Below are 23,873 nucleotides of genomic sequence, written 5' to 3'. Positions count from 1 at the left end.
ACACTTTTTTCTTTTTCTTAACTGGGAATAAGGTAAAGAAAGACAAAATGCTTTTTGTTTTCTTAAATACTTTGGGGCACATTGCTTCAAAAACTAAGATATTTTATTTTGTAACTCTAATATAATTACTGACATCAGGAGGTTTCTATTAATACAGTACTATTACCTAATCTATACGTTTCTTCAAGTGTTCCACTAATGTTTTTATAGCAAAAGAAAGTTCCAGCCCATGTGTTGCACTCAGTTCTCATGGTCTCTTGGGATCTTTGAATTTGGACAGCTTTCAGCCTGCTTTGCTTTTATAAGCTTGATGTTCCCAAGGATACAGGTCAGTTATTTTATATGGTGCCTCTCAATCTGGGTCTGTTTCATGTTTCCTCATGCTTAGATTCAGATTATGTGTTTTTTTCTTTGTTAGTTTTTGAGACAGAGTCTTGCTCTATCTCTCTGTCACCAGGCTGGAGTGCAGTGGCGCGATCTTGGCTCACTGCAACCTCCGCCTCCCAGGTTCAAGCGATTCTCCTGCCTCAGCCTCCTGAGTAGCTAGGACTACAGGCGCCCACCACCACACCCAGCTGAATTTTTGTATTTTTAGTAGAGACGGGGTTTTACCATGTTGGCCAGGATAGTCTCGATCTCTTGACCTCGTGATCCACCTGCCTCGGCCTCCCAAAATGCTGGGATTACAAGTGTGACCCACTGCGTATGGCCTAGATTCAGATTATGTATTCTTGACAAGAACACCACAGACATGATGTGGTGGCTTTCTCAATGCATATCAGGAAGGATGTGATGTTGATTTGTGATGTTAACTTTGGTTAAGGTGGCACTGGCCAGGTTTCCCCACTGTAAGGTTATTATTTTTACTTTGTAATTAGTAGACTAATTTGAGGCTATGTGAATATTCTGCTACTCTTCAAATTTTCCACTAGTTTGAGCATGCACCTGTGATTTTGTTAAGAGATCATCAGGTTATACGAATGGAGTCACGTTTGAGAACCACTCACTTAAACTAATCTAAAGAGCCAAGATCTGACCTCCTGGAAGAAGAGATGTTTAAACTGAGGCTGGAAGGATGAGTAGGAATAGCCCTAGTCACTGGAAATTGGTGGGCATGGCACGGAGAGTAGATGTTCTAGGATCACAACAGTCCTAGAGATAAGCAAACATAAAAGATACCTAGAAATAAGCCAGGTCCAGCTGGCTGGCAGAGAGTATGATGTAGGATGCAGGCAGCAGGTGTAAGCAGGGGGCATGCCAGGAGTTTGGACTTCTTACAAAGGCAAAGAAAGACCATGAAATGGGTTCAACCAAGGAAATGATGTAACAATTTTTGTGCTGAAAAAACTATCTCCTGACTGCCATGTGGGGCCTCAGTTTGAGGGTGGCAAGAGTGAAGGCAGGAAGTGCAGTGAGGAGGTAAGGAGGTGTTAAATGCCTGGAGAGAGGAAATGATAATCGACTACAGCAGTAAGATGGGGATCGGCAGATACAGCAGCACTGAGACACAGAAGCACTGTGTGGAGAGGGTGAGTGTGACCACTGGGAGATGGCAGAACATGAGGGCAAAAGAGAAAGGGCTTCTACACTGGATGTGTGAAATCAGATAAGGCTTCCTGGAGGAGGTAGTGTATGCCAAACCCTGATGGATGAGTAAAACGTAGCCAAATAAAGAGGCATGTGCTGCTTGTGTTCTAGGCAGAAGGACAAGAGTTATGAGGACCTAAAGGCACTCAAGAAGGCGGGAACCTCCAGAATGGAGCACGAGGATGTGACTGGAGAGAGAAGCAGGGCTGAGTCCTCAAGGGCTATGAGTGTCACACTGAGAAGTGTGGGCTTTATCCTCATAGCAACAGCAAGCAGAGCAATGGAAGGGTCTAAAGCAAGTTTGCAGTTTAGAAGAATCCACTCCAGCAGCTCATGGAGGATGACCTGAAAGGCAGGGGTTAGGGAGGCAGGAAGAACATCTAAGGAGCCTATTTGCTAAACGTATGGAAGAAATAGCTGCAGGGGGTCCACACGTGCAGATGCTCAACACTGGAAGCTGTCACCATAACTCCCAGCTCAGAAAGGACAGCCAGGCAGACCCATTGCAAGCCTTAATTGGGGTCTTTTCCGTAAACCTTCAGAGAACAGATTAAAAGTTGAAGAAAACACCTTCCCATGCAGAAGACAGCAAAGAAAACAACCTGTTGGCTGGGGATGGGGAGAAGAGAGAAAAAGCAAGCGTCTCGCTCCGGTGCAGAATGAAGACAAATGGGCAGCGAGTTCCGGAGAATAATACATCGTTTCTCCGGAACACTTGCCTCTCCATCAGGGCCACGCAAAGGCCTGTCAGGCGCGAGCGGTGCTTTTGTGCGCGTGCCGGCTGCACTCCCGTTGCCATGGCGATGGGGCCATAAGTCATGTCTGCTGGTGCTGCACGGAGACGCTGTGATTTATGCCTGCCTCACTGGGATTGTAAACTTTTTTTTAATGTTCAAAATGCGTCACAGCCAGGGAGGGCAAGGTGTCTCTGGCTCACTTTGGAGGAGGGGAGGTGTTGTCAGACCTTGCCTGACACTCTGCCAGTGATGCTCCTCCTAGTCCCGCAGCTGGGGTCGCTGGACCATCTAAGCCAGGCTCTGCAGAACTCCCTTTTGACCCCAGCCGAAGGTTTTCAAAAACCTAAGGTTGATGCTCATTGCTGAGGCCAGGCTACTACCTCAGGAGTATCCTGTATTCAATTCTTTGTTTTGCCTCCCCAGGCTTAGACTATGCATGCCAGCTTTTTATGCTTTAATTTGGCTTAATACTCTTTACAACTGGATTTCTAGTGGGTGCAATGAAAAGAACGTGGGTTTGAAATTATACCTTCTAGGCCTGACTTTTTTTTTTTCATCCACTCAATAGGACTAATATAACTTCATCTAAGGCATGTCTTCTCAACTTTAGCCTTTTGCTATTGGGGGGTTGGATAATTCTTTATTTTCGTGGGGTGGAGGGCTGCCCTGGGCATTGTAGGGTGTTTTGCAATATCCCTGACTTCCATCTACTAGATGCCAATAGCACTCTCCCAGTTGTAACCCCCTAAAAATGTTTCCACCGATTGCCAAATGTCTGCTGGGGGACAAAATCCCCCTCTTTAAAACCCAGTTTAGAGATGAAGGAAGTGAAGATTTCCCTCTTGATCTATTGTATTCTCAGCTTTCACAGGAAACCAAAATTTCCTCCCAAAGACCAGGCCAACCATGCCTTCTCGATGCCATATTTACCCCACTGGATCAGAGACCTGCACAGCTGACTCAGCCCCCAGAACTTGTGAAGTCCAGTGTGTGAATCCAGCCAGATCCATGTCATGAATCTCCCCAGGCTACCCCATTTCAACACAGTTAACTCAACCTGGCCACACCTAGGAAGAGACTGCAGGGCTGAAAGATGCTATAAGGGGAGGAGAGAGGGAGAGGTGTATTGTGGAGCTATATTGTATGCTCCAGGGGCTCTGCATCTAGAATGCCTTTAAGGTGTGGCATAATTTGCTAGAACTGGCAGGGATGGTCATGCACCCTTCCCCCAAAACCATTCGTTTTTCTCTTATTTCTTCCCCCAACCCAGGCTTCCACCATTTTTTATTTTGGTAACATACACACAACATAAAATGTACTATCTTAATCACTTTTAAGGTATAGTTTAGTGGTATTAGTGTATTTATATTGGTGGCAGTCATCACCACCGTCATCTCCAGAAGTCTTTTCATCTTGCAAAATGAAACTCTATACCCATTAAACAATAACTCTCCATTACCCTTCCCCCAACTCTTGGCAACCACTATCTACTTTCTGTTTCTAAGATTTTGGCTACTCTAAGTACCTCATATAAGTGGAATCATACAGTGTTTGTCCTTTTGTGCCTGGTTTATTTCACTTAGCATAGTGTCCTCAAGATTCATCTATGTTGTAGCATATGTCAGAATGTCCCTTTTTAGGGCTGAATAATATTCTATTAGATAATCTGTTGATGGACAGTTGAGTTGCTTCCATGTTTAGCTATTGTGAAAAACACTGCTATCCGTCTCATATTCTTTTTGGAAGCATCTTTGAGTCTCACTCCAATGACTCAATCATCATGTACTTAATGAACACTTATTGGAAGCAAAACCTTAGGAAACGCAAGTAGAGTATGCACAAAACAAGAGTCACAATCATTTCTGAAAGGCATGAGTTTAAAAATATCTTAATGAAGGATTCCTACAACAGATCAAAATCTGAACTCAATAATTGTAACATAATGACAACAACAGTAGCCAATATATTTATGCTAAATGCATCATGCATCAATTCACTTGATTCTCAATAGCATTTGCACAAGATAGCTAGGGTTATTCTTATATTGCACATATGGAGAATGAGGCAGTGGGAGGTGTTAACTTGTCCACTGTTACCCACATAGTGAATGGTAGAGCTGGGATTTGAGGCAGAACATTTAGCACCATAGCCTGTACCGCTGATGGGATGCGTTAGGCTAAAGGGTTTCAGCTGGCAGGGCTGCTTCTTCTTCACTACTCTGTCTCACTTACTTTTCTTCCTCTGTCAATTCTAGGAAATGTTGTAGTTCTACTCACCTGGGACTTGTTCTTTCTCTGGAATACCCCAGCCTGGGCATCCTATCCACACACTGCCTCCCCAGTGAGGACCCTATGTCTTCTGCAGAGTCAAGGAAATTAAACAGGGAGTTCAGAGGTTGACCAGCCTGACTAAGCCAACAGGAGAGAGACTGGTTCCCTCTGCCCACTCCCCAAATATGTGTGTGTGCTTTGAAAGATACCCCATAGGAACCAAATCCCCCATTTTCTGATGTTTGGTTTAACTTGTATAGCCTCTAAGCCATGATGGACTAATCTGGTATTACTTGATGTCTTCAGGAATGCTGGTCCTGAACTTGCTCCTACTTGAATAGTGTTGGAGAGATTGTAGAAATAGACTTCATTTCTTAAAGATTTATGACATTTGTTCACATATTAACGTCCCTGGGAAACCTGCCAGCAAGGAAATCAATGTAGCAACTTCATTTATAATAGGGTTTCTCAAACCTTTTAAATTATGGAATCCTCCTTTTTAATTTTGTTGCATCTACTAACCCCAAAGTACTAGTGTTATTTGGAACCACTGCAAGATAATGTGTGTTGTCATAATATAATACAATAGGCACTGGGATGCAAGAAATTTTGATAGGGCTGTTTTGATGGTAGAGTGTTTATAAGTAAGAGGATTGAATGATACTTGGAGATAGTGTAAAGGTGTTTGTTAAGCAATTTAGTAGTAATATCAAAACATCTTCGTGAGCATACCAACAGAGCCACATAAAATTAATGTCATTGCAATTTTCTATGTCCTCTCTCTGAGCCATTTACTGTGCTTAGAACTCGGAATGCAATGACGGTTCAGATTCAATCCATGAACTCTAGAAACACATAGATTACCAGGTGAGGACAGAAAGGGATACTAAACTATAATTGGCTCCAGTGCAATATAATGCAATGCCCTGACCTTTACATCTGAAAAAAATATTTTAGCAGCATGAACATACCAATGAGGTGCCTATGATTCTGGAGGGCACATTCTCAAAAGGAAGCTCAGAGGAAGTGATGCGTCTGTAAGACTGGAATGGATGAAGAGTAGTATGCTAGGTACACTGGGGACTGTGAGCACTGGGCTATTTTAGGCAGAGGGAGCGTACTGGAAAAGGCAAGGAAAATGGAAAGTGGACAGCATTTTGAGGAAATAGCAACTGGGGACACGGTGGTAGATGAGACCAGAGGGTATGATGGCCAGATTGTGAAGTGCTATTGAATGCCGGCTGAAACAGTATGGATTTTTATTTTGAGGCAGTTGAAGGTGGGGTTCTAAATGGTTTTAAGTAGGAAATAGCCATGGCCCACTTGGTACAGTGGTTGGACTGGGGATGTGCACAGAGTGTGGTGGGGACTGAAAGCAGTGAAACTATGTATGAGGTCCTGAGTCAGAAAGTATCCATGACGATGGAGAGGAATGACCATTTTTGAGTATATTTTGAAGGTAGGATGAAAGAACTTGGGACTTTCCTCCATCTGCTCCTCCAAACTCACTCTCAGCTTATCCTTCTCCTGCCTTGTGCTCAGGAGGCTGACTTTGATGGATGGACTTGATGGGCTCTTATAGTTGGCTTCTCTCTGGGTTCAGCAAATGGCAGCATCAGCAGGAGGTTTGGTAAGAAGTGGTTGGGTACAGTTGGGACATTTGTTTTCCTGGCTCTTTTGCTGCAGAGTCACCATGAGCTGTGTGTATCCCTTGACTAAAGGCCACAGTTCCATGGAATTCCCTTTCCATATTTTTGTAACTTCACCCTCACCTTGACCCAGACACTCGCCACAGGGCACTGCAGATCTCTTGTTGCTTTTCTGGAACTTTCCCTCAATTTTGTGCATAGTCCCCTTTCAAATCTCCCCAAGTCTGAGCATGCCACCTGTTTCTTGCTGGGATCCTCTTTGATATTAGTCTCCTTGTTTGGTGAGAAGGAAAGGAGTTAAACCTAAGGTACAGATAAATTAATTATTCATTGACATATCCAACTCATCTTTCTGACTAGACTGCCCTGGTGTGTGCATGTGTGCGTATGTGTGTGTGTGTGAGTGTGTATGTTGTCTACTGGGTGGTTGATGCCTATTGGGCAGAGTGAGATACGCTAAGGGAAACATAGTTCTACTCAGCTGCAATGAGTGGGCCTTAAAAGGCAGAATGGTTTCTCATTTTAGCTTATCTTGATCACTGTCCCTGAGCTGCTATCTGCATAATTGAAAATATGACCTGTTTAGGTGAGACAGAGTGAGGCTTTCCAGGAAACACTGTGAGACCATGGCAGGCAACGAAGCAGGAGGCAATGAGATGTCTATCAGCAGAAGGTAGATTCCATCACTCAGGACTGTCCATGCAATGGCAGAGGATAGAAAATATGCATCAGAAGGTCCCTTCCAGTCTGTGAGTTTATAATTGTTTAAACAAGCCTTTGAAACTATAGGACACAATTCAAGGGCCCTATGATGCGGGTAGTTTGTTTATAGCTTAGAGTGCTCCCTTTTAATATAAGTGACAATGATAGTGCCAGACAGTATCTAGGAAGCACCTACATGGACGCCTTTACTTTGCTGCAAGCCAGAAATTTATTTCAGGAAATGTATTGGCACCAAGATAAGATTATCCAAATATATCCTCTGAGATAGCATAGATGGATGGAAACTTGTGGATAAGACAGTTCCATTTCAAATTCATCCTCGGCATCTCCACTCACATGACTGTCCTTTCTCTCATGTCTCAGCAACAAAAGTTACCTCTTCATTTTGTAGGGGAACACAGTGAGGTCATGACATAGGAAATAGGGAGGACTTCTAAATACCATCAAGTTCAGAGATGGCAAACACATGACCTTTCTGTTACAACTCCTTGTCCAACACTGAAGGTGGGCAAATGAGTTCATCATGACACTTTTCCCAGCTGAGTCTGTTTGTAGTCTCAGAAACCTTCCCAGCATATCTTAGGCAGCTCCTAACCATGTATCTGAGTTGGCATGTAGGCTGGTTAATGGCTGCCATCTTTGATTTAGTGCAACCTGTTAGAGGAATAAACTTCAAAATCCAGGGAGAATTTTGAAGACATGGGTTGGAATAGATTTGCAGTTCACGGTCCTCTCAATTATTTCCATGACTGTATCTGTACATTGTGACCCTGTCCCCTAATGATAGATGACTAAGCCAGGGTTGGACTTCTAACATGTGACAGACTTCTCTAGGATTTTTCAAAAGGAGACTCAGGGAAGAGAACTATTTCTCCCTGGTGTTAAGAGTCACAAAGAGCTTGGGGAGTCATGAGTATCACAACCCCTATCATGACAAGATGGGTAGTATGGAAAGAAAGTGGTTATACAATAGAAGAGAATGAAGCCCTCATGGAATGATGCAGAGAGGAAAAACAGAATCCTAATATCATCTAACTCCCTCAATCTTCCTCATTCCTGTGGCTGAGCTGATCTCTTGTCCTTCCCATGATGTTATTCCAATACAGTTGTCATTAAGCTAACTTGAATTGGGTCTCTGTCCCCTGAATCCGAAACGATCCTGATGAATACAGAGCAGAAAGGGCTTCCATGCAGGAAGTGAGGGAGGTGCCGTGGAATGATGAATGGGTGGATGGATGCGGTCTTCAGGTCAGAAGTCTATGTTCAAATTCCAATCCATCCCTTTACCATCTGTGCTGCCTAAAGCCTTATAATGTCAGCTTCCTCATCTGTGAAATGGGAGATAAAAATAGCTTCAATATCAGAAGATGGCTGTAAGGATCACTTACAGGAAGCTGAGCGGGAGGCCTCTGACCAAAAATGCTACTGATCGCTGTCTCCAGCTTGGGGTCAGGCTTCAAACCCAGGTATCCTGACCCCCAGCCCAGTATACGTGCCAAAAATCATACTTTCAGGTGTCTCTCTCTTTAATCTAAAGATCTGCAGACTCGTCTCAACATCAGAAGTCCCCTTTTAAAAGTGTTTAACTTCTAATGCAGATATAACAACTCGTTTCTCAGTTTCACTGTATCTGCAAAGCTTTCTATAATTCAACATCAAATATTTATTATTACATTTATTACAGTTTTAATAATTTAGCGTCTCCTGCATGTAAGATAGAAGCTTAGCTAACTGGTTCCCCTTTATCTAGCCTGGGTCACTTCAATATTTATATTCCAAAGTCTCCATTTGAGTTTCACTTAGCAGAGGCTGTCTTGAGCCCTCTATCTGAGCTGACAGTTGGTGCGTGCTACAGTCTCCCCAGTGGCGAAGACTTACAGAAATTTGGTGCTGAACAATGTTTGAAGAGATTTACCGAGCCTGGGCAGAAATTCATCCTAATAGACTTCACTTTTATTATGATTGCTAAACTAAAATGGGGAAAAATATGTATGTCTCTAGGCTCACTGGCTGAATGACAGGCAGTGGGGCTGGAAAGAGTGGAGGGCATAGGGTAGATCCACCTGCGAGGAAGCGTGGGGGCCTTTATAGTAATGTTTCTCAGAGGGGCTTCATTTTCTCTAAAAAAAAAAAAAAAGAAGGAGCGATGTGGAGGTACCAGGAAAATGCTAATGCCCATATTCCATGAACCTAGCTGTGAGTTACCCAGTCTTTCCCCTTCCCCATTTAATATTTCACCTCCTGCTTGCATAAAAAACACACACACTTAATAGACCAAATGCTCAACAAAGAGTAAGATATAAAGTCCAATGAACCTATTCCTCCATCTTACAGAGAATGCCCTTTCTTCCGCAACAGCCAGCATTTACTGAGCACTCACAAAACATCCTGAGTTGAAGTCCTGATTCTGCCACATACTACCCATGTGACCTTGCATGAATGACTTAACATCTTTTTTTTTTTTTTTTTTTTTTTTTTTTGAGATGGAGCCTCGCTCTGTTGCCCAGGCTGGAGTGCAGTGGCGCGATCTCGGCTCACTGCAACCTCCACCCCTCCAGGTTTAAGCAATTCTCTGCCTCAGCCTCCAGAGTAGCTGGGATTACAGGTGCACGCCACCACGCCCGGCTAATTTTTTTGTATTTTGCCACCACGCCCGGCTAATTTTTTTGTATTTTTAGTAGAGACGGGGTTTCACCATCTTGGCCAGGCTGGTCTTGAACTCCTGACCTTGTGATCCACCTGCCTCGGCCTCCCAAAGTGCTGGGATTACAGGCGTGAGCCACCGCGCCCGGCCGAATGACTTAACATCTTTGTGCCTCAGTTTCTTCATCTGTAAGTAACAATAACTACATCATTGAGTTGTCGTGAGGAGTCAGAATGAAAACATGTAGAGCACTTAGACATTGACATCAAGCAAGTGATCAATAAATTTTAGTCATTATTATTAATGACTATGGGGCTAAAAGGTTAAATGTGTTATCTTATTCCATTCTCAAAAAAACATTCAAAGATAGAGGGTGTGTTATCTTTGAGATAGGAAACTGAGGTTCAGAATTTACCTTACCCCAAGGTCAGCTAGTCAGTGGTGGAGCTGGGATTTGAGCCTAAGCAGTTTGGCTCCAGTGTCCATGCTATTCACTTTGCCCAATACCTCTTCTGTGTTTCAAGCAGGTAAGTGGGTTCCCTATTAAAGTTCTGTTGCCCTTTGGGAAAGGAACATTTGTGTGAGTAATCCGTGAGAAAAGGAAAAGTTTAGAGGAAGCATGATGGACTTGAGATTCTACCTGAAGAAGCCACCCCTCTATCAACATGCCTACTGAAAAGGAAAGCACACTTCTAGGTTGCCTACAATGCATGCACACACATGCACACATATACACACACACACTCATTAATGAAAGCTGGCAGAGCTGCAAAGGCAAGAAGTCAATTTCGCTCCCTTCCAACAGGAGAGAGATATCTTGAATATCAAATGATGTAAGACCGGTATCAAGGACCTTCCCCCTAGACTCTGCTGCCTGGATCCTTCGCAAGCCAAGTGCCGCCATGCAATGCATCGAGTGACTAGCCCTGACTCCTGCCTACTCCACGTGTCCTGTGCCCCGACCCTCCCTTCTGCCATCAATGCCCTTGCCATCAATGCACAATGTAATCCAGAGAAAGGAGGCACACATCCCTTCTTTATACTGCTCTGTACCATGAACTACATCTTTTAATCACTGACCACACTGCATCATATGGTTGCTTCCTTAACTGTACCATAATTCTACAATTCCTACTACTTCTAAAACTTCTCATTCATTGAACATCAGTTACATGTAATATACTGTACTAGTAATACTATACACATTATGTCATCCTAATAACCACCGTATGAGAAAAACACACTAATGTCCATCTTCCTGATTCTGACATTGAGGCTCAAAGAGGTGAACAAACTTGGCTCAAGTTAATTCTACACTCTTTCCTACTACTCCTCTTTCTGGTTTTTCTACTTCTAGAGCCTAGCACAATGTTCATTACACAGAGAAGTACCTGGTGTGCATTTGTTGAGGATTGCACCTGGAGATACATGGCCCATGTTTCCAGCATGCACTATATCTGACTAGGGGTGCTGCCTAGTCCCAAGCCAGATTCCAGTATCTGGAGCAGTCACACAGGAACATCTGCTGGGGACCCTAGAGCAGTGAGTGAATACACTACCCTCAAGTACCCCTAGAGTCATTGCTGACTCTGCTAGTCCAGGTGGTTAACAGCTGAAAAAAGAGAGAGAAGAGGAGAGAAAAGAGCATGCATGTTCTGTCTGCTGTCCTTCTCTCCCATCATCAACTGCCATGCATCCATTGGCACTACACTGCAGCCAAACTGAAATGGAAGTTCCTCCTGGCCAGGCGTGGTGGCTCACGCCTGGAATCCCAGCACTTTGGAAGGCCGAGGTGGGAAGATCACTTGAGGTCAGGAGTTTGAAACCAGCCTGGCGAAGATGGTGAAACCCCATCTCTACTAAAAGTACAACAATGAGCCAGGCGTGGTGGTGCATGCCTGTAATCTCAGCTACTGTGGAGGGTGAGGCAGGAGAATAGCTCGAGCTTGGGAAGTGGAGGTTGCAGTGAGCTGAGATGGCACCACTGCACTCCAGCCTGGGTGACAGAGTAAGACTGTGTCTCCAAAAAAAAAAAAAAAAAAAAAAAAGTTCCTTCTTAGGCATGCCACACTTTGCCAGTTCAAGGCCCTGGGCCTTGCCCATGTATAAAACATCTCTGAGTTTTTCTTATTCAACATCTATTTTCTACCTGTCCTGCTTTTTCACTGGGGAACTATCCTACCAGGTGGTTAAGGTGCCCCTCATTCAACCGTGGTTTCAAGGGAAAGTTGGTGACCCAGGTCTGGCTACTTGGAGCGCTTTGTCTCTTGAGAGATTGATGTGGGATATTGGCAAAGATCCCAAAATAGGCCAAAGAGAGGCATCATAGCTTAGAGATGAGGAACATGGACTCAAGAATCAGACTCTCATGATTCAAAACCTGGTTCTATTACTTACTGGCTGTGTGACCTTGGGCAAGGTACATAATGCTCTCTGTGCCTCAGTTTCCCCATGCATTAAATGGAGCTAATAATGAGTGAAGATTAAATGAACTTATTCCAGTAAAGCACTTGGAACAGTGCCACCTAAGCAAGGATGTGAGATTATTGCTGTTCCTCAGTACCAGGACTTCTGCATAAACCACTGGGAAAGGGGGCATCTCATTACTTTGGCAATGCTTAATTGTGGTTGTAAGCCTGGAGAGGTCAGTGACAGTGTGCCTGAAAAAGAAAAACAGAAAAACAGAATGTACCAGAGAAACACAGAGATGAAGGACGAAAAGAAACAGGAATAGTGAGTCCCAACGTTTGGGAACATAAAAACCTTACTATGCCAAAAGCCATTGGCACTCTGGACTTTTCAAGCCCTCATATCTTTTGTTTTCTACTTAAGCCAGGTGATTCATTCCTTGTTTTGATATCAAGTGCATTTGTACTCAAACTTTAGTGAGCGTTAGAATCACCTGAGGATTTCTTCAACCAGAATTCTGGGCCCACCTCCAAAATACCTAATTTAGCAGGTGTATTATTACATAGATTCTGTGGCTGCTGCAACAAATCACCACAAACTGGGGCAGCTTCAAACAACCAGAAATCTGAAATCAGTATGCCTGGGCAAAAATCAGGGTGTCAGCAAGGTGGTCCTCCCTCTGGAGCATCTGGGGAACAATCTTTTCTTTGCCTCTTTCAGCTTCTGGCGGAAGCTGGCATTCTGTGGCTTATGGTTGCCTCACTCGGTCTCTAACTCCATCTTCAAACTGCCTCTCCACTGTGCATGTCACATCTCACTGTGCTTCTTTCTTCTAAGGGCACTCATTATGGTGTTTCAGACCTGTCCAGATAATTCAGAATAATCAACCTATGATAAGATGCGGTGTAACATCTGCAAAGACCCTTTTTCCAAACAACATAATATTTATAAGTTCTAGGAGTTAGGATCTGATGATACCTTTGGGGATCATTATCAGACTACACTAGATATGAGAATTTACATTTCTAATACATTTCTAGGTCATACTAATGCTACTGGTCCAGGGAATACACTTTGAAAACCAGTGAGCTAGTGACTTCCTGCTAATACTTCAAAATTTGGCATAGAAGCTGTGAGTCCTTGCTTTCAACCTCCAGGTGGGTTTGGCCACCTCTGATTTTGTGTCTTTTCTCTGCCTTGAACTTTCCCTCTATCTTCTTCAACTGTCACAAAGTATGACATTTTTTGTTTGCAATTTTGACTCATTTAATGCCCTGAAATCTTTGTCTTATTTTTATATCTCTATTACTTAGTTTAAAATATGGTAGGTGTTCAGTAAATTCTCAGTACTTGGAATTGAAAGGCCAAAAGAGCAAGGAGATATTCCTAATTCTATTCAGAACTAAGTCAATGTGAAAACTGTCACCAAGTGAGCCATGCCAGCTTGCACTCTGATATCCCATTATTCTTTCAACATTGTTCAGGAATTAACAGTATTTCACCATTTCATTTTCATTGAGTTGAGATCACAGAAAAATGACTGAGGGGCTCCAAAACTGGGCTTTGTGGGTGATTATTATTCCAACTATAATAGCTATTCTCATATTTCTCTTATAAGAAGAATCTGCTCCAGGTGAAATTGTGAAGAAGGCCCGGTATGCAGTAATAAGTGTTGTTTGTCATGCTTCTCCCTCCACAAGCATCTTTTATTCCATCTCTCAAGTTGGTCTCTTGTTTCATGCTCCTTGCTATGTCATGAAACTCCTGAAAGCAGAGGCAGACTGTATTCATCTCTGTATTCCTATGGTACCTGGCACAGTATCTGGTACACAGGAGGGGTCCAGCTAAGATTTTTCAGAATTAAAATATATCTGTATGCAATTCAGCTAGAGATTCGCTCTTCCACCTTTGTAGCTGGCATCATTAGTGTCTCAAATGCTAAAAATCTCATTCCCAGCAGCTTCCTGCTAGGATAGACTGGAGAATGGGAGCAGTCCAGGGGAGAGTTTTCTCTTGCCCTTCAACCTCTCACACTTGAAAGCCTTCCCCCTCACCTAGATTGCACAAAGCCAAAGCTTAGCCACAGTTCTTGATTAATTGGCAAGGTTCTCTCTCTTGAAAATATTTGCCTAATTCCCTCAATCAGATACATCTTTCTTTTCCAATCCTTTCCAGTCCCCTAGGGCACTCTATGTTTACCACACATGTGACTCTTCATTCATTCTATAACCATGTCCATGTACATAAAGCCACAGACCTAGCATACTGAACTGGAATTTATAGACTCATTTAAGTCTCCCCCAAAGCCCATGACAAAGTGGTTAATATGAATCCTCAATACTGAGCAACTATTGATTTTAAGATGCACCATAGGTTGTATATAGCCTTTCAGCAAAAACATGAGAAAGTAATGAAAAGATAAAGAGAACAAAAGTCACTATGTTACAATAAGGAGCATGATAACTAACATTTCTAAAGAGTTCACCACATAGCAAACTCACCGCTTTACATGTAATATATCACTTAATCTTCATCACTCCATATATGCTATGAGATTTTTATTTCCATTATTCTCAAGGAGAAAACACAGCTCCAGAAAAGCTCTTGCAGTAAGCAAGTGATGGAGCTAAGATTTGCACTCAGGCAATTTGCTTGAGTTCCATAGCCTATGCCCTTGGACAATAAACTTTATGTTTAATCAAAATATAGAATACACAGAGAAAAGTGTGAAGCTCAGTGAATTTTCACAGAGTTAAAACACTCATGTAACCACCAGCCATAACAATCAATCAAACATTATCAGCATCACATAAGCCCACTCATAGTTCCCCATGTCACCACCCTCTCCATCGCCCAGAAGTAATCTCTATCCTTTCTTCTAACATCATAAATTAGTTTTCTACTAATTAGTAAAACTAGTTTTTTTGTTTTTATATAAACATATTAATATTATTTTGTGTTTGGTTTCCAAAATTCTGTATTATATTTGTTAGATTCATCCAAGGTGCTATGTATGATTACTGTGTTCTTTCATATTCATTCTTAAAGATATTCTATTGTGTTATTATTCCATAATTTATTTATCTAATTTTTCACTGATGAGTATTTGTATTTTTTTTCTAGCTTTCTAGCAGTACAAATGAGTGCTTCTATTCGTATTTTTGTAAGTCCTACTTGTGGTACACATTTCCATATTTCTGTTATACATACCCTTATGGGTGAAGCTGATGGGCTATAGGAGATATAGGAGATATATACCTCCAACTTTAGTAGATACCACTCCACAGGTTTACATAGTGGTCATACTTATTTATATTCTCACTATAAAAATATGAAAGCCACAGTTGTTCCATATCCTTCCTAACATTTGTTATCATTAGTTATTTTAAATGTAGCTGCCTTGGTAAGTCACAGTCTGTACATTTAACTACTAAGTTGTTCTGCCTACTGTAGTGTGAGATCTCATAATTGTCCAAGAATTTATCACAGATTAAAAATCAAAGAATCAACTTGCAATGCACGTTCAAGCTTTCCTTTCCAATCCTACTGTAATGCTTACCTTCCGTTTTCCTTTAACTCTGCTTTTCCGCATAGTCTTTCCTCTAATCTCTCTGTTGTGATTCCAGGGCAGTATTATTGGCTATCTATAATTATGATCTATTATTTATTAAATTTCTAACATATCATCTGACTGGAACTTGTTAATTCTCTAAACGCCCATGATACGCTTGCCTGGGCAATGTCATGTCAAACAAGGTTTATTAGTGCAGCTTGGAAAACTGAATCTACGTAGTGCAGATTCTCTCAAATGGTGATGATTGCAATCTTTTATCCCCTATTGCAGATCAGGGATTGAAATGTGGCTTCATCTCTTACTAGTGAAGGCATTACCTCTATGCCTCAGGTTTGTTTATTTATTTTGGAATCTGAAAAATGAGCACCACCTCATGGAACTGATGTAAGAATGTGATAATACTATTGAAGTACTCGGCACTTAGAAAATGATCAATGGATATGAACTATGATTATTATTATTACCTTCTGTGAGGAAGGCACTGTTATTATCCCCATTTTGCAGACAAATAAACGAAAGCATAGAGAATTAAACTTGGCCACCGTGATGACACAGTTCACACTTGGTAGAGATGGAATTCTAAAGCAGCCCTATCCAACTCCAGAGTATGCGTTCCCATCAGCCAGCCGGAGAGCTGTATCATCTGAATCTCCACTGAAATCATGGATGCAATGTCAACAGGACAGAACTCTGAGGAAAGCTAGTCAAGACTTTCTTTTCAGCTGATTTCTAACAAAGTAACTGTGTCTCTTTAAGAATAGTCTTTTAAACCAGATGGTCCTTGCTTTATCTTTAAAATATGTAATGCAGAGAAACCTTAGCACATGCTTTACTAAAACCTCATATACTTTAATTCTATCAAAGATGAAAACAATGGTAAATATCAATGAATCAGTAGGTGAATGTGTATGTGAAGCTATTTTAGTTCCTAGTAATCGCTATTTCATACCCTAAGTGCCATCTCTTTATAAACCTATTCTTTTTAAAACATCCTCTTTTGGGAAATGCTAATAGCCTAAAAAAGCATGATAAGTTCATCCCTCCCAGTGAAAGCTGACAAGGTGAGAGTAAAAACATTGTAAAGTAAGAGAGTTGGGTTCTAGGAGCTTTCTGTCAAGATGCCATAGAAATACTGATAGCATCGTGATTTAGAATGACCCAAGGCAACTATGGAGCTGTTGAAAAACAGTCACTGGTAGTTAGGGGGGCCATGATATAGTTCCAGTTCACGAGCCAATAAGCTGTGTACAAGTCAGTCTTAGAAGTAAAACTACTCTATTCTTGGTAACATCAGAATTTCTAGAATGCTTCCCCTAATCAAATTGAGAGAAATAAACCCTCCACTAGAAAGCTCCGGAACAGTGCTAAGATCAGATCTAAGACCACAGACTTAATTAAATCAATAAACATTTAATAGATGTCCAATATGTACTAGGGGCTAGGGATTAAAAAGCTAAATAAGTTATTTTCCTTGACCTTGAGAAGTGCACCATAATGGGGCAGAATGATATGTAAGCATCTAATTAGTACGCAGTAGAGTAAGTCTATAATGAAGTTAGCTACAAGCTGCAGGATAATGTAAAGTGAAATGTAGTCTCCATGCTTTTATAAGTTAAGAACAAAAGATTTAGCCTGGACCTTTTTTTTTTTTTTTTTTTTTTTTTTTTGAGATGGAATCTCACTCTGTTCCCCAGGCTGGAGTGCAGTGGCTCGATCTCAGCTCACTGCAACCTCCGCCTCCCGGGTTCAAGCGATTTTCCAGCCTCATCCTCCCAAGTAGCTGGGATTATAGGCATGCACCATCACATCAGGCTAATTTTTGTATTTTTAGTAGAGACCAGGTTTCACCAAGTTGGCCAGGCTGGTCTAGAACTCCTGACCTCAGGTGATCCACCTGCGTTGGCCTCCCAAAGTGCTGAGATTACAGGTGTGAGCCACCACGCCTGGCCTTTAGCCTGAACATTTAAAATTCATAAATTAGCCCAAAGTACATCCCATGGACTACAACAGAAAGCATCCCATTTTCTAAACTGTTGCCTTTGTGACTCTCCAACATACTGTTAAGTAAAGATAAGATCATTAATGATCCTGTGATGAGCTAGATAATGCATCAGCCTCTCTTATATTTAATATAAATCTAAAAGGAAAGCAATAGTGTTGAAACGTAAGGCATTGAGACACAGTGATGGAGGTCACATCTAAGAGTTCAGGAGCACGGAATATTTGACAGTGTTCTTTACGTCAACTAAACAGCAAGAACACTCCTTAGGAGTTCCTGTGGTACTCCAACAGGGGGACTTCCAAGGTTTTAAGAAGTACTTGTGCAGAGAACTGGAGACGATTCCCTACCTGACGTCTGCAGGGTCTTCCGTGACGAGCACATCGGTCTTGCAGCTGGCCAGGGGGTTGATGGACAGCTCCACCGGCGGAACCACAAAGCTTTTGCTGACAGGAAGCCAGAGGCCTTGGCCCAAGCTGAAAGTAGACCTGCAATGTAAGAGTTTCCATTGGGGAACTCCCTGGGAAGCAGAGAGCAAACAGACAAAAGGGGCCCCTGTTCCCATCCCTTCTAGGGCAATTTCCTAATTCTCCACCCATGTCCCCTGCATTATTTAAGGAATGATGTCGGCCAACTTTCTCCAGAACTGGATGATCATTTCTCAAATCTGTTAAACATTTAGCTCATGAATTGCTTTGTGTTACTAAGTTCCTTTTCCTGATTTACTAGTGGACTCCGTGAGGATAGGGACCATTGCCGCTCTGATTTTCCAGCAGTCCTGACATACAGCAGGAGTTCCACAAGTGACTGCTATGTCAGCAGGGACAGTCTGGCACAAAGGTTAAGAGCACGGACTTTGAATCAGTTTGAACTAAAATCTGATTTCCAGTTCTGCCACTTAATTTGCTGTATGTCTTTATCTACATGTGTATTGAAGTTTTACACAAGATTTTGTGGAGGTGGTGGGAAGAGGTTCTATGGTTACAGAGTATTTTTAAACCACTGGACTTAATAATCAGTAATGTCTCCTCCAGTTCAAGTATCTGAGTCTATAAGTCTAGCTGCCAGACAAATGGGAATTAGATTCCCATAGCAACCTGGGCCATGATGGTACATTAGTGCCAGGGAGGGTTGTTTTGTACTCAGTGCAGCTCAGAAGAGCACACGCTCAATAGTCTAAGGATGCATGACCACATCTTCCTATCAGTCCTTTCTCCATTTCCCAGAATTATGCCCAAACAAGAAAGCCAACTCACCTGAGAATCTTTTCAGGGGCTTGCTCCCCTGTCACCAGATCATAGCCCCTCTCAAGTGTCGTGTAGGGCCAAGGTCTACGGGAAGAAGGAGAGGGGAGAGGAGATGACATTAGTCAGAGGCAGGTAGGATTCGCGCGTGGCCACTGCTCTAGAGCAGCTTTACAAACAACCACGTTCTGCAGAAGTAATTATTGGGCAAGACTATTTATATTATAAAATAATGTCTCCAATTTACAGAAGGATTCAGCACTTTCATAAAGTGTACATGTCCATTCAGGAGTCTGTTTGAAAATGTTATTCTTTTTCTTTGTCAGTCCACTTAAGAAAGTGTTCACTGACTACTTTGTTTGCGTGGGTGACTTAAATGTCAGCCTTTGTTCTCTAGAATATTCATCAATCATGTACGTTTAATACTAAAATGTGATTCCATGGGTTTTGCAGGAACACTACTTCCCATTGGGTTTTGCAGGAACATTACTGCTGCAGAGAAAGAGTCTTCTTTGTGGAGATGCCTGGGGCCTCTGGTAACACAACAGAGGAGGTAAAACTTGGTCCTGCACTGTCCTGGACCTAAAGCCCTTTGTCACTCACCCTTCACTCTGTCCCCAGTCACTGCGCACACACAGGTGTCTGTGAACAGGGTCAGGGGCATAGCCTTCATAGCAGCTGCACTCTCCTGTAAGTGAAAAGAAAAACAATTATTGTGAAGTAGAGTCTCCCCAAACAGGCTTTTCTCCAGTTTGCCTGTTTTCCTAGGACTTATATGAAGTGAGCTGCTTAGTTTTAGAAAAGGCACATGGAAAGAGGGCAATCTGGTCTATTGACCACTGTGGTTAACAGAGTTTACTCCTTTGTTTATTCACTCATTTATTCCTTCAACAAGTCCTGGTCACACTTGGACAGGCGCTCAGCTCAGCAGTGGAGATACAGAGGTCAAAGTTGTAATCCAGCCGCTGAAGGAGCTCACAACTTAAGACAGGGAAACAGGAAGTGATCAGGTGGCTACAAATGGAGGTCGTCCTTTCAAATGTTAAAATTATGATAAAGTGCATTTACTCTAGAGGCATAATCAGAAAACTGAGTTATCTCCATCTGAATGAAGAGGTCTTCACTTTCCATAAATCCCAAACTAAATGCCACCATCTCCAAGAAACCTTTGATTTCCCCCTTCAGAAAAATCCTGTCTGTAGTCTCCTGGTTTTATTTTGGGTTGTTTTTCATTTTAAAATTGTTTTTCCCCTCCTCCCCTTCCCTCTGCTGCCATCTCTTGTCCTCTTTTCTCCTCTCCCTCTCTCTTGCCATTCTTTTTCATTTCCTTCCCTTCCATCCATTCGTTCATGAATCCATCCATCCATCCACTATTTTTTTTCAGGCCATGGCTTATGCTTGGTTGCATGAATGCTTGCTAGCATTACACACTACCTTAAGTACATTCTCTCATTGGCCAAGTTCATTTCAAGTGGCCAGCATATGTCCCATTTCCTAGCATATCTTCGGAGTCCAGAATCCTAGAAGTGATTTCAGAATCTCTCTGTCCTACTCCCAGCTGTTGTCATTTATTCTCTACTGTATACTTAAGGTATAGAATTTCTTTTTCTCTTTTTTTGAGACTGAGAGTCTCACTCCATCGCCCAGACTGGAGTGCAGTGGCATGATCTTAGCTCACTGAAACCTCCTCCTCCCAGGTTCAAGTGATTCTCCTGTCTCAGCTTCCCAAGTAACTGGGATTACAGGCATGAATCACCATGCCCAGCTAATTTTTGTATTTTAGGTAGAGATGGGGTTTCATCATGTTAGCCAGGCTAGTCTCGAACTCCTGAACTCAAGTGATCTGCCCACCTCAGCCTCCCAAAGTGCTGGGATTATAGGTGTGAGCCACCGTGCCTAGCCTAGAAACATTTTTTGATTTAATGAGTTACTGCTTTTTTCTCTAAGGTGTATTTGTGGGATGCTTAAAGATGGTTTACCAAAAATAGATTCTATTTAAAACTGTGTTTGAGTAATACTACCCCATTCCTTAAAGCCAGTGTAGTGTGATTCTCCATCAGGGTGATACATACACGATTTTCACCAACTTATTTTCCTTTGGAAGCCTTGTTGGTGGAATGACTCACAGGATTATAATTCTATGGAAAACCTCTTGGGAAATGCTGGTAGGAACCGCCCTGGCTTTGCCTACTGCCTAGAATAGGGTTGGTGCTTAACAATATGAGTTGAATGAATAATCAACTATCTGTTATGGCTCTGGTAAACTTCCAGGCTAATGAGGTTGCCTTGTCTTCTTTCTCATCTTCTTGTAATCACATTTTCTCTCTCTCTCTGTATGTCTCTCTCTCACAGACACACACACACACACACACACACACACACAGATAAACCTGTCACCCTTGGATCCTACAGTGATCCTGATAGATAGGACCCAAAAGTTTTCAAATCATGTCCATGGAAATGTATTACTTCACAGAGATTTTGGGACTATGCAAATTTTATGTTTTACTTTTTCTTAAAGGTTTTATTTTTAAATTTTTAAAAATACAAAAACAAGAATAAACACTCAGATATCACATGCCAGAATTTAGGATACTGAAGAAAGTATCAGTTGCCAGATAAACTTATTTTATCCAGGCTTCAGGGGAAAAAAAAATAATCTCCTGTCATCTTTGTTTCATCTAAAAGGACACTGAGGATGAGTCAAGGTGCCAACAAGCTCATGCTATTTGCAACTACATATTTTGTGAATCAGGATTTTCTCAACTTTATACAACTAAAACACAACATTGTAGTAAATAGAATACTAGGGTAACATGGGTTCTACAACTATCACCCTTAACTCTGGATTTTGAAATGTATGTATTCATCAAGTAAAATTACTGTTCTCTCTGAAGAACTGTAAATGTTATATATTTGACCTTCTATGAAGCATTCTGAGTGTTTAAAAACACTGTAACTTGTTTTATAGATGACACTGCTGCTTAATCTTTGTATTCCCAGCACCTATTGACAAATAGCTTGCACTTCATGAATGCTGCCTGAACAAAAAATGGTAGTAAGAGTATGGAGTGAAGAATGGGTCAGAGATAGTGTTCAAAATATGCAGAATGAGGTTGTTGAAAGACACAAGGAGAGTCAGAAGACAGGTCTTTTTCCTCTTATCTGCTTACCTGGAAAATAAGGAGGGTTTGCTCACAGGTAAAAATGGTTTCTGTACTCCTCCCCTGCAACGTCACGCCTAGGGTCTTCCACCAAGTGGAAGTGCTGTAAGTATTGCTGCCTAATGAACTGATTGTTGCCAGAGGCAAGGGGAATGGAAGGAAAAGGCTAAGAGCCTTGAATGTGGACGAAAATAATTTACCAAAGGGGGGAGGGGCAGGAGTCACTAATGATGTGTTAAAATGCAACAGTCCCTTCATGAAATATTCACCACTTTAAACACGTCTAATATTAAAGATTAAAAGTCCTGGGATTTGTCCTCGAGACTCCCTGGACTGATTTATGATCTGCCACAAGCCACAGGCCTCATGATTCATAATGGCAGAGGTAAAATGGTTACCTCTGGCAAAGGAGTAGGAAGTCAGGCTGGGGTGGGCGAGGAGGGGCCAGCAAGGAGGATCCCTCTTCTTTATGGAAAGGGCAAAGGCTGAGGTCCCTGTCTCTCCTGCAGTGACCTGCAGGAGATAGCACAGTTCACTTCTTTCCTCTTTCTCTCGGTTTTGGAAATACTGGTGAGATTGAGAAATTTATTCAGAAAAAGGGTGCTGCTATGTTTTTCTTTCCTCCTTGTGTGCTTACTAGGCAAGTTTTCCCTGACTCACAATGGATCATTAGTTACTGATGCTCATTATACAACAAATACATATTTTGCAATTAAGAGGCATTCACCCTGGAGACCCCCATGAGGCTGCCTGGAGAACAGAAAGTAGGCAGACGGAAAAGCCCCTGAGTGCTAGCAGCTGGTGGACACGGTCCCATCCTCTTGCTCTCTCCCTAGTTGTGTGGCCTTAGTCACCTTTTTGGTTTCAGCTTTCTCATTTACAGAATAGGGATGATAGCAATGTCCATTTCCTAGAGCTGATGTAAGAACAAATTGAAATAGTAAAGAATAAAGCTAGTGGCTCAGGTGACAACTAGTCGATGGTGAAGAAGTGAGTTTCTGGGTACTATGCACACTACATGGGTGCAACATATGAACGTAACAAACCCGTAAATGTACCCCCTATATAAATAAAAGTTGAATTTAAAAAAAGTGTTTCCTTCCCTTTAATTCCAAGCTGGCCACTGGGTTCTGATATATATTTACATTTAGACAAAACTATCACCCCTAACTCCTTACATATTAGACATGTAGAGACACAAATTACCTCCTTTTGGGGCCTCAGTTTCTCCTTCTGTAAAACGGAAGGTTGGAGTAGATCACACATCAGTTCTGAGCACCAAGAGTCAGCTGTTTGCATTGCCTTTCCAAATCCCTAACCTCTGCTTTCTGGATACTGTTTGTTTTAGTTTCAGCTGCAATAATTCTTAGCAGCAGCCTGGGTCTCTAGCAAGATCTCCATCAATGCAATAGGTATTGGCTGTATTGACTCCTGTTTCCTATTTTGCTGGCTCAGCTAAATCTCCACTATTTGCAACCAGGCATTTCCTTCTTGTCAGATGCAAAGCCTCTGACAGCCAGAGCTGAGGGTAATTAACCTCTTCCCTGGGTGAGTCCTTTCTTCAACTCTGCTTCTGCACACCCAGAGCAGCAAGGCCATCAAAGAACAGTTCTCCAGGGATACATGTAACCGGGCTGACTGTGAACTCCCACACTCCCTATCCCTATAACTTTAGTACCTTCCTTGCTCACTACTGCATCTCAGCACCTCCTGCATTGCCTGGTGCAGAGTAGGGATTCAGTAAATAAATGCTAAATAGATAAAGGGATATATTTCAAAATAGTAATGCCTATGCCAATGGAACAGGGCAATAATTTTTACTTGCCTGTTCCCCCACTAAGCTGGGAATTTCTTGATGGCAAAAACATTTTCT

The 23,873-nt window shown here is 42.1% G+C and overlaps 1 protein-coding gene across 6 annotated transcripts in view; it reads right to left on the bottom strand.

The window, feature by feature from the left end:
- Positions 1-23,873, bottom strand: part of ASTN2 (astrotactin 2) — a 985,877-nt gene that overhangs the window by 521,260 nt on the left and 440,744 nt on the right. For 3 of the 6 annotated variants that reach the window (XM_015116965.3, XM_015116966.3, XM_015116968.3), the window contains 3 exons: positions 19,440-19,524; positions 18,849-18,923; positions 17,943-18,080 (listed from right to left, as the gene is read on the bottom strand). In XM_015116965.3, the coding sequence (XP_014972451.3) occupies positions 17,943-18,080; positions 18,849-18,923; positions 19,440-19,524 (298 nt within the window). The remainder of the gene's footprint in view (positions 1-17,942; positions 18,081-18,848; positions 18,924-19,439; positions 19,525-23,873) is intronic. The other 3 variants (XM_015116967.3, XM_077968219.1, XM_077968220.1) reach the window with 1 other exon arrangement.

The sequence above is a fragment of the Macaca mulatta genome, chromosome 15 (assembly GCF_049350105.2).
Source record: "Macaca mulatta isolate MMU2019108-1 chromosome 15, T2T-MMU8v2.0, whole genome shotgun sequence".
Lineage (NCBI taxonomy): Eukaryota > Metazoa > Chordata > Mammalia > Primates > Cercopithecidae > Macaca > Macaca mulatta.
The sequence above is the reverse complement of the archived record's forward strand: the minus strand, read 5'-3'. Positions and strand labels throughout refer to the sequence as shown.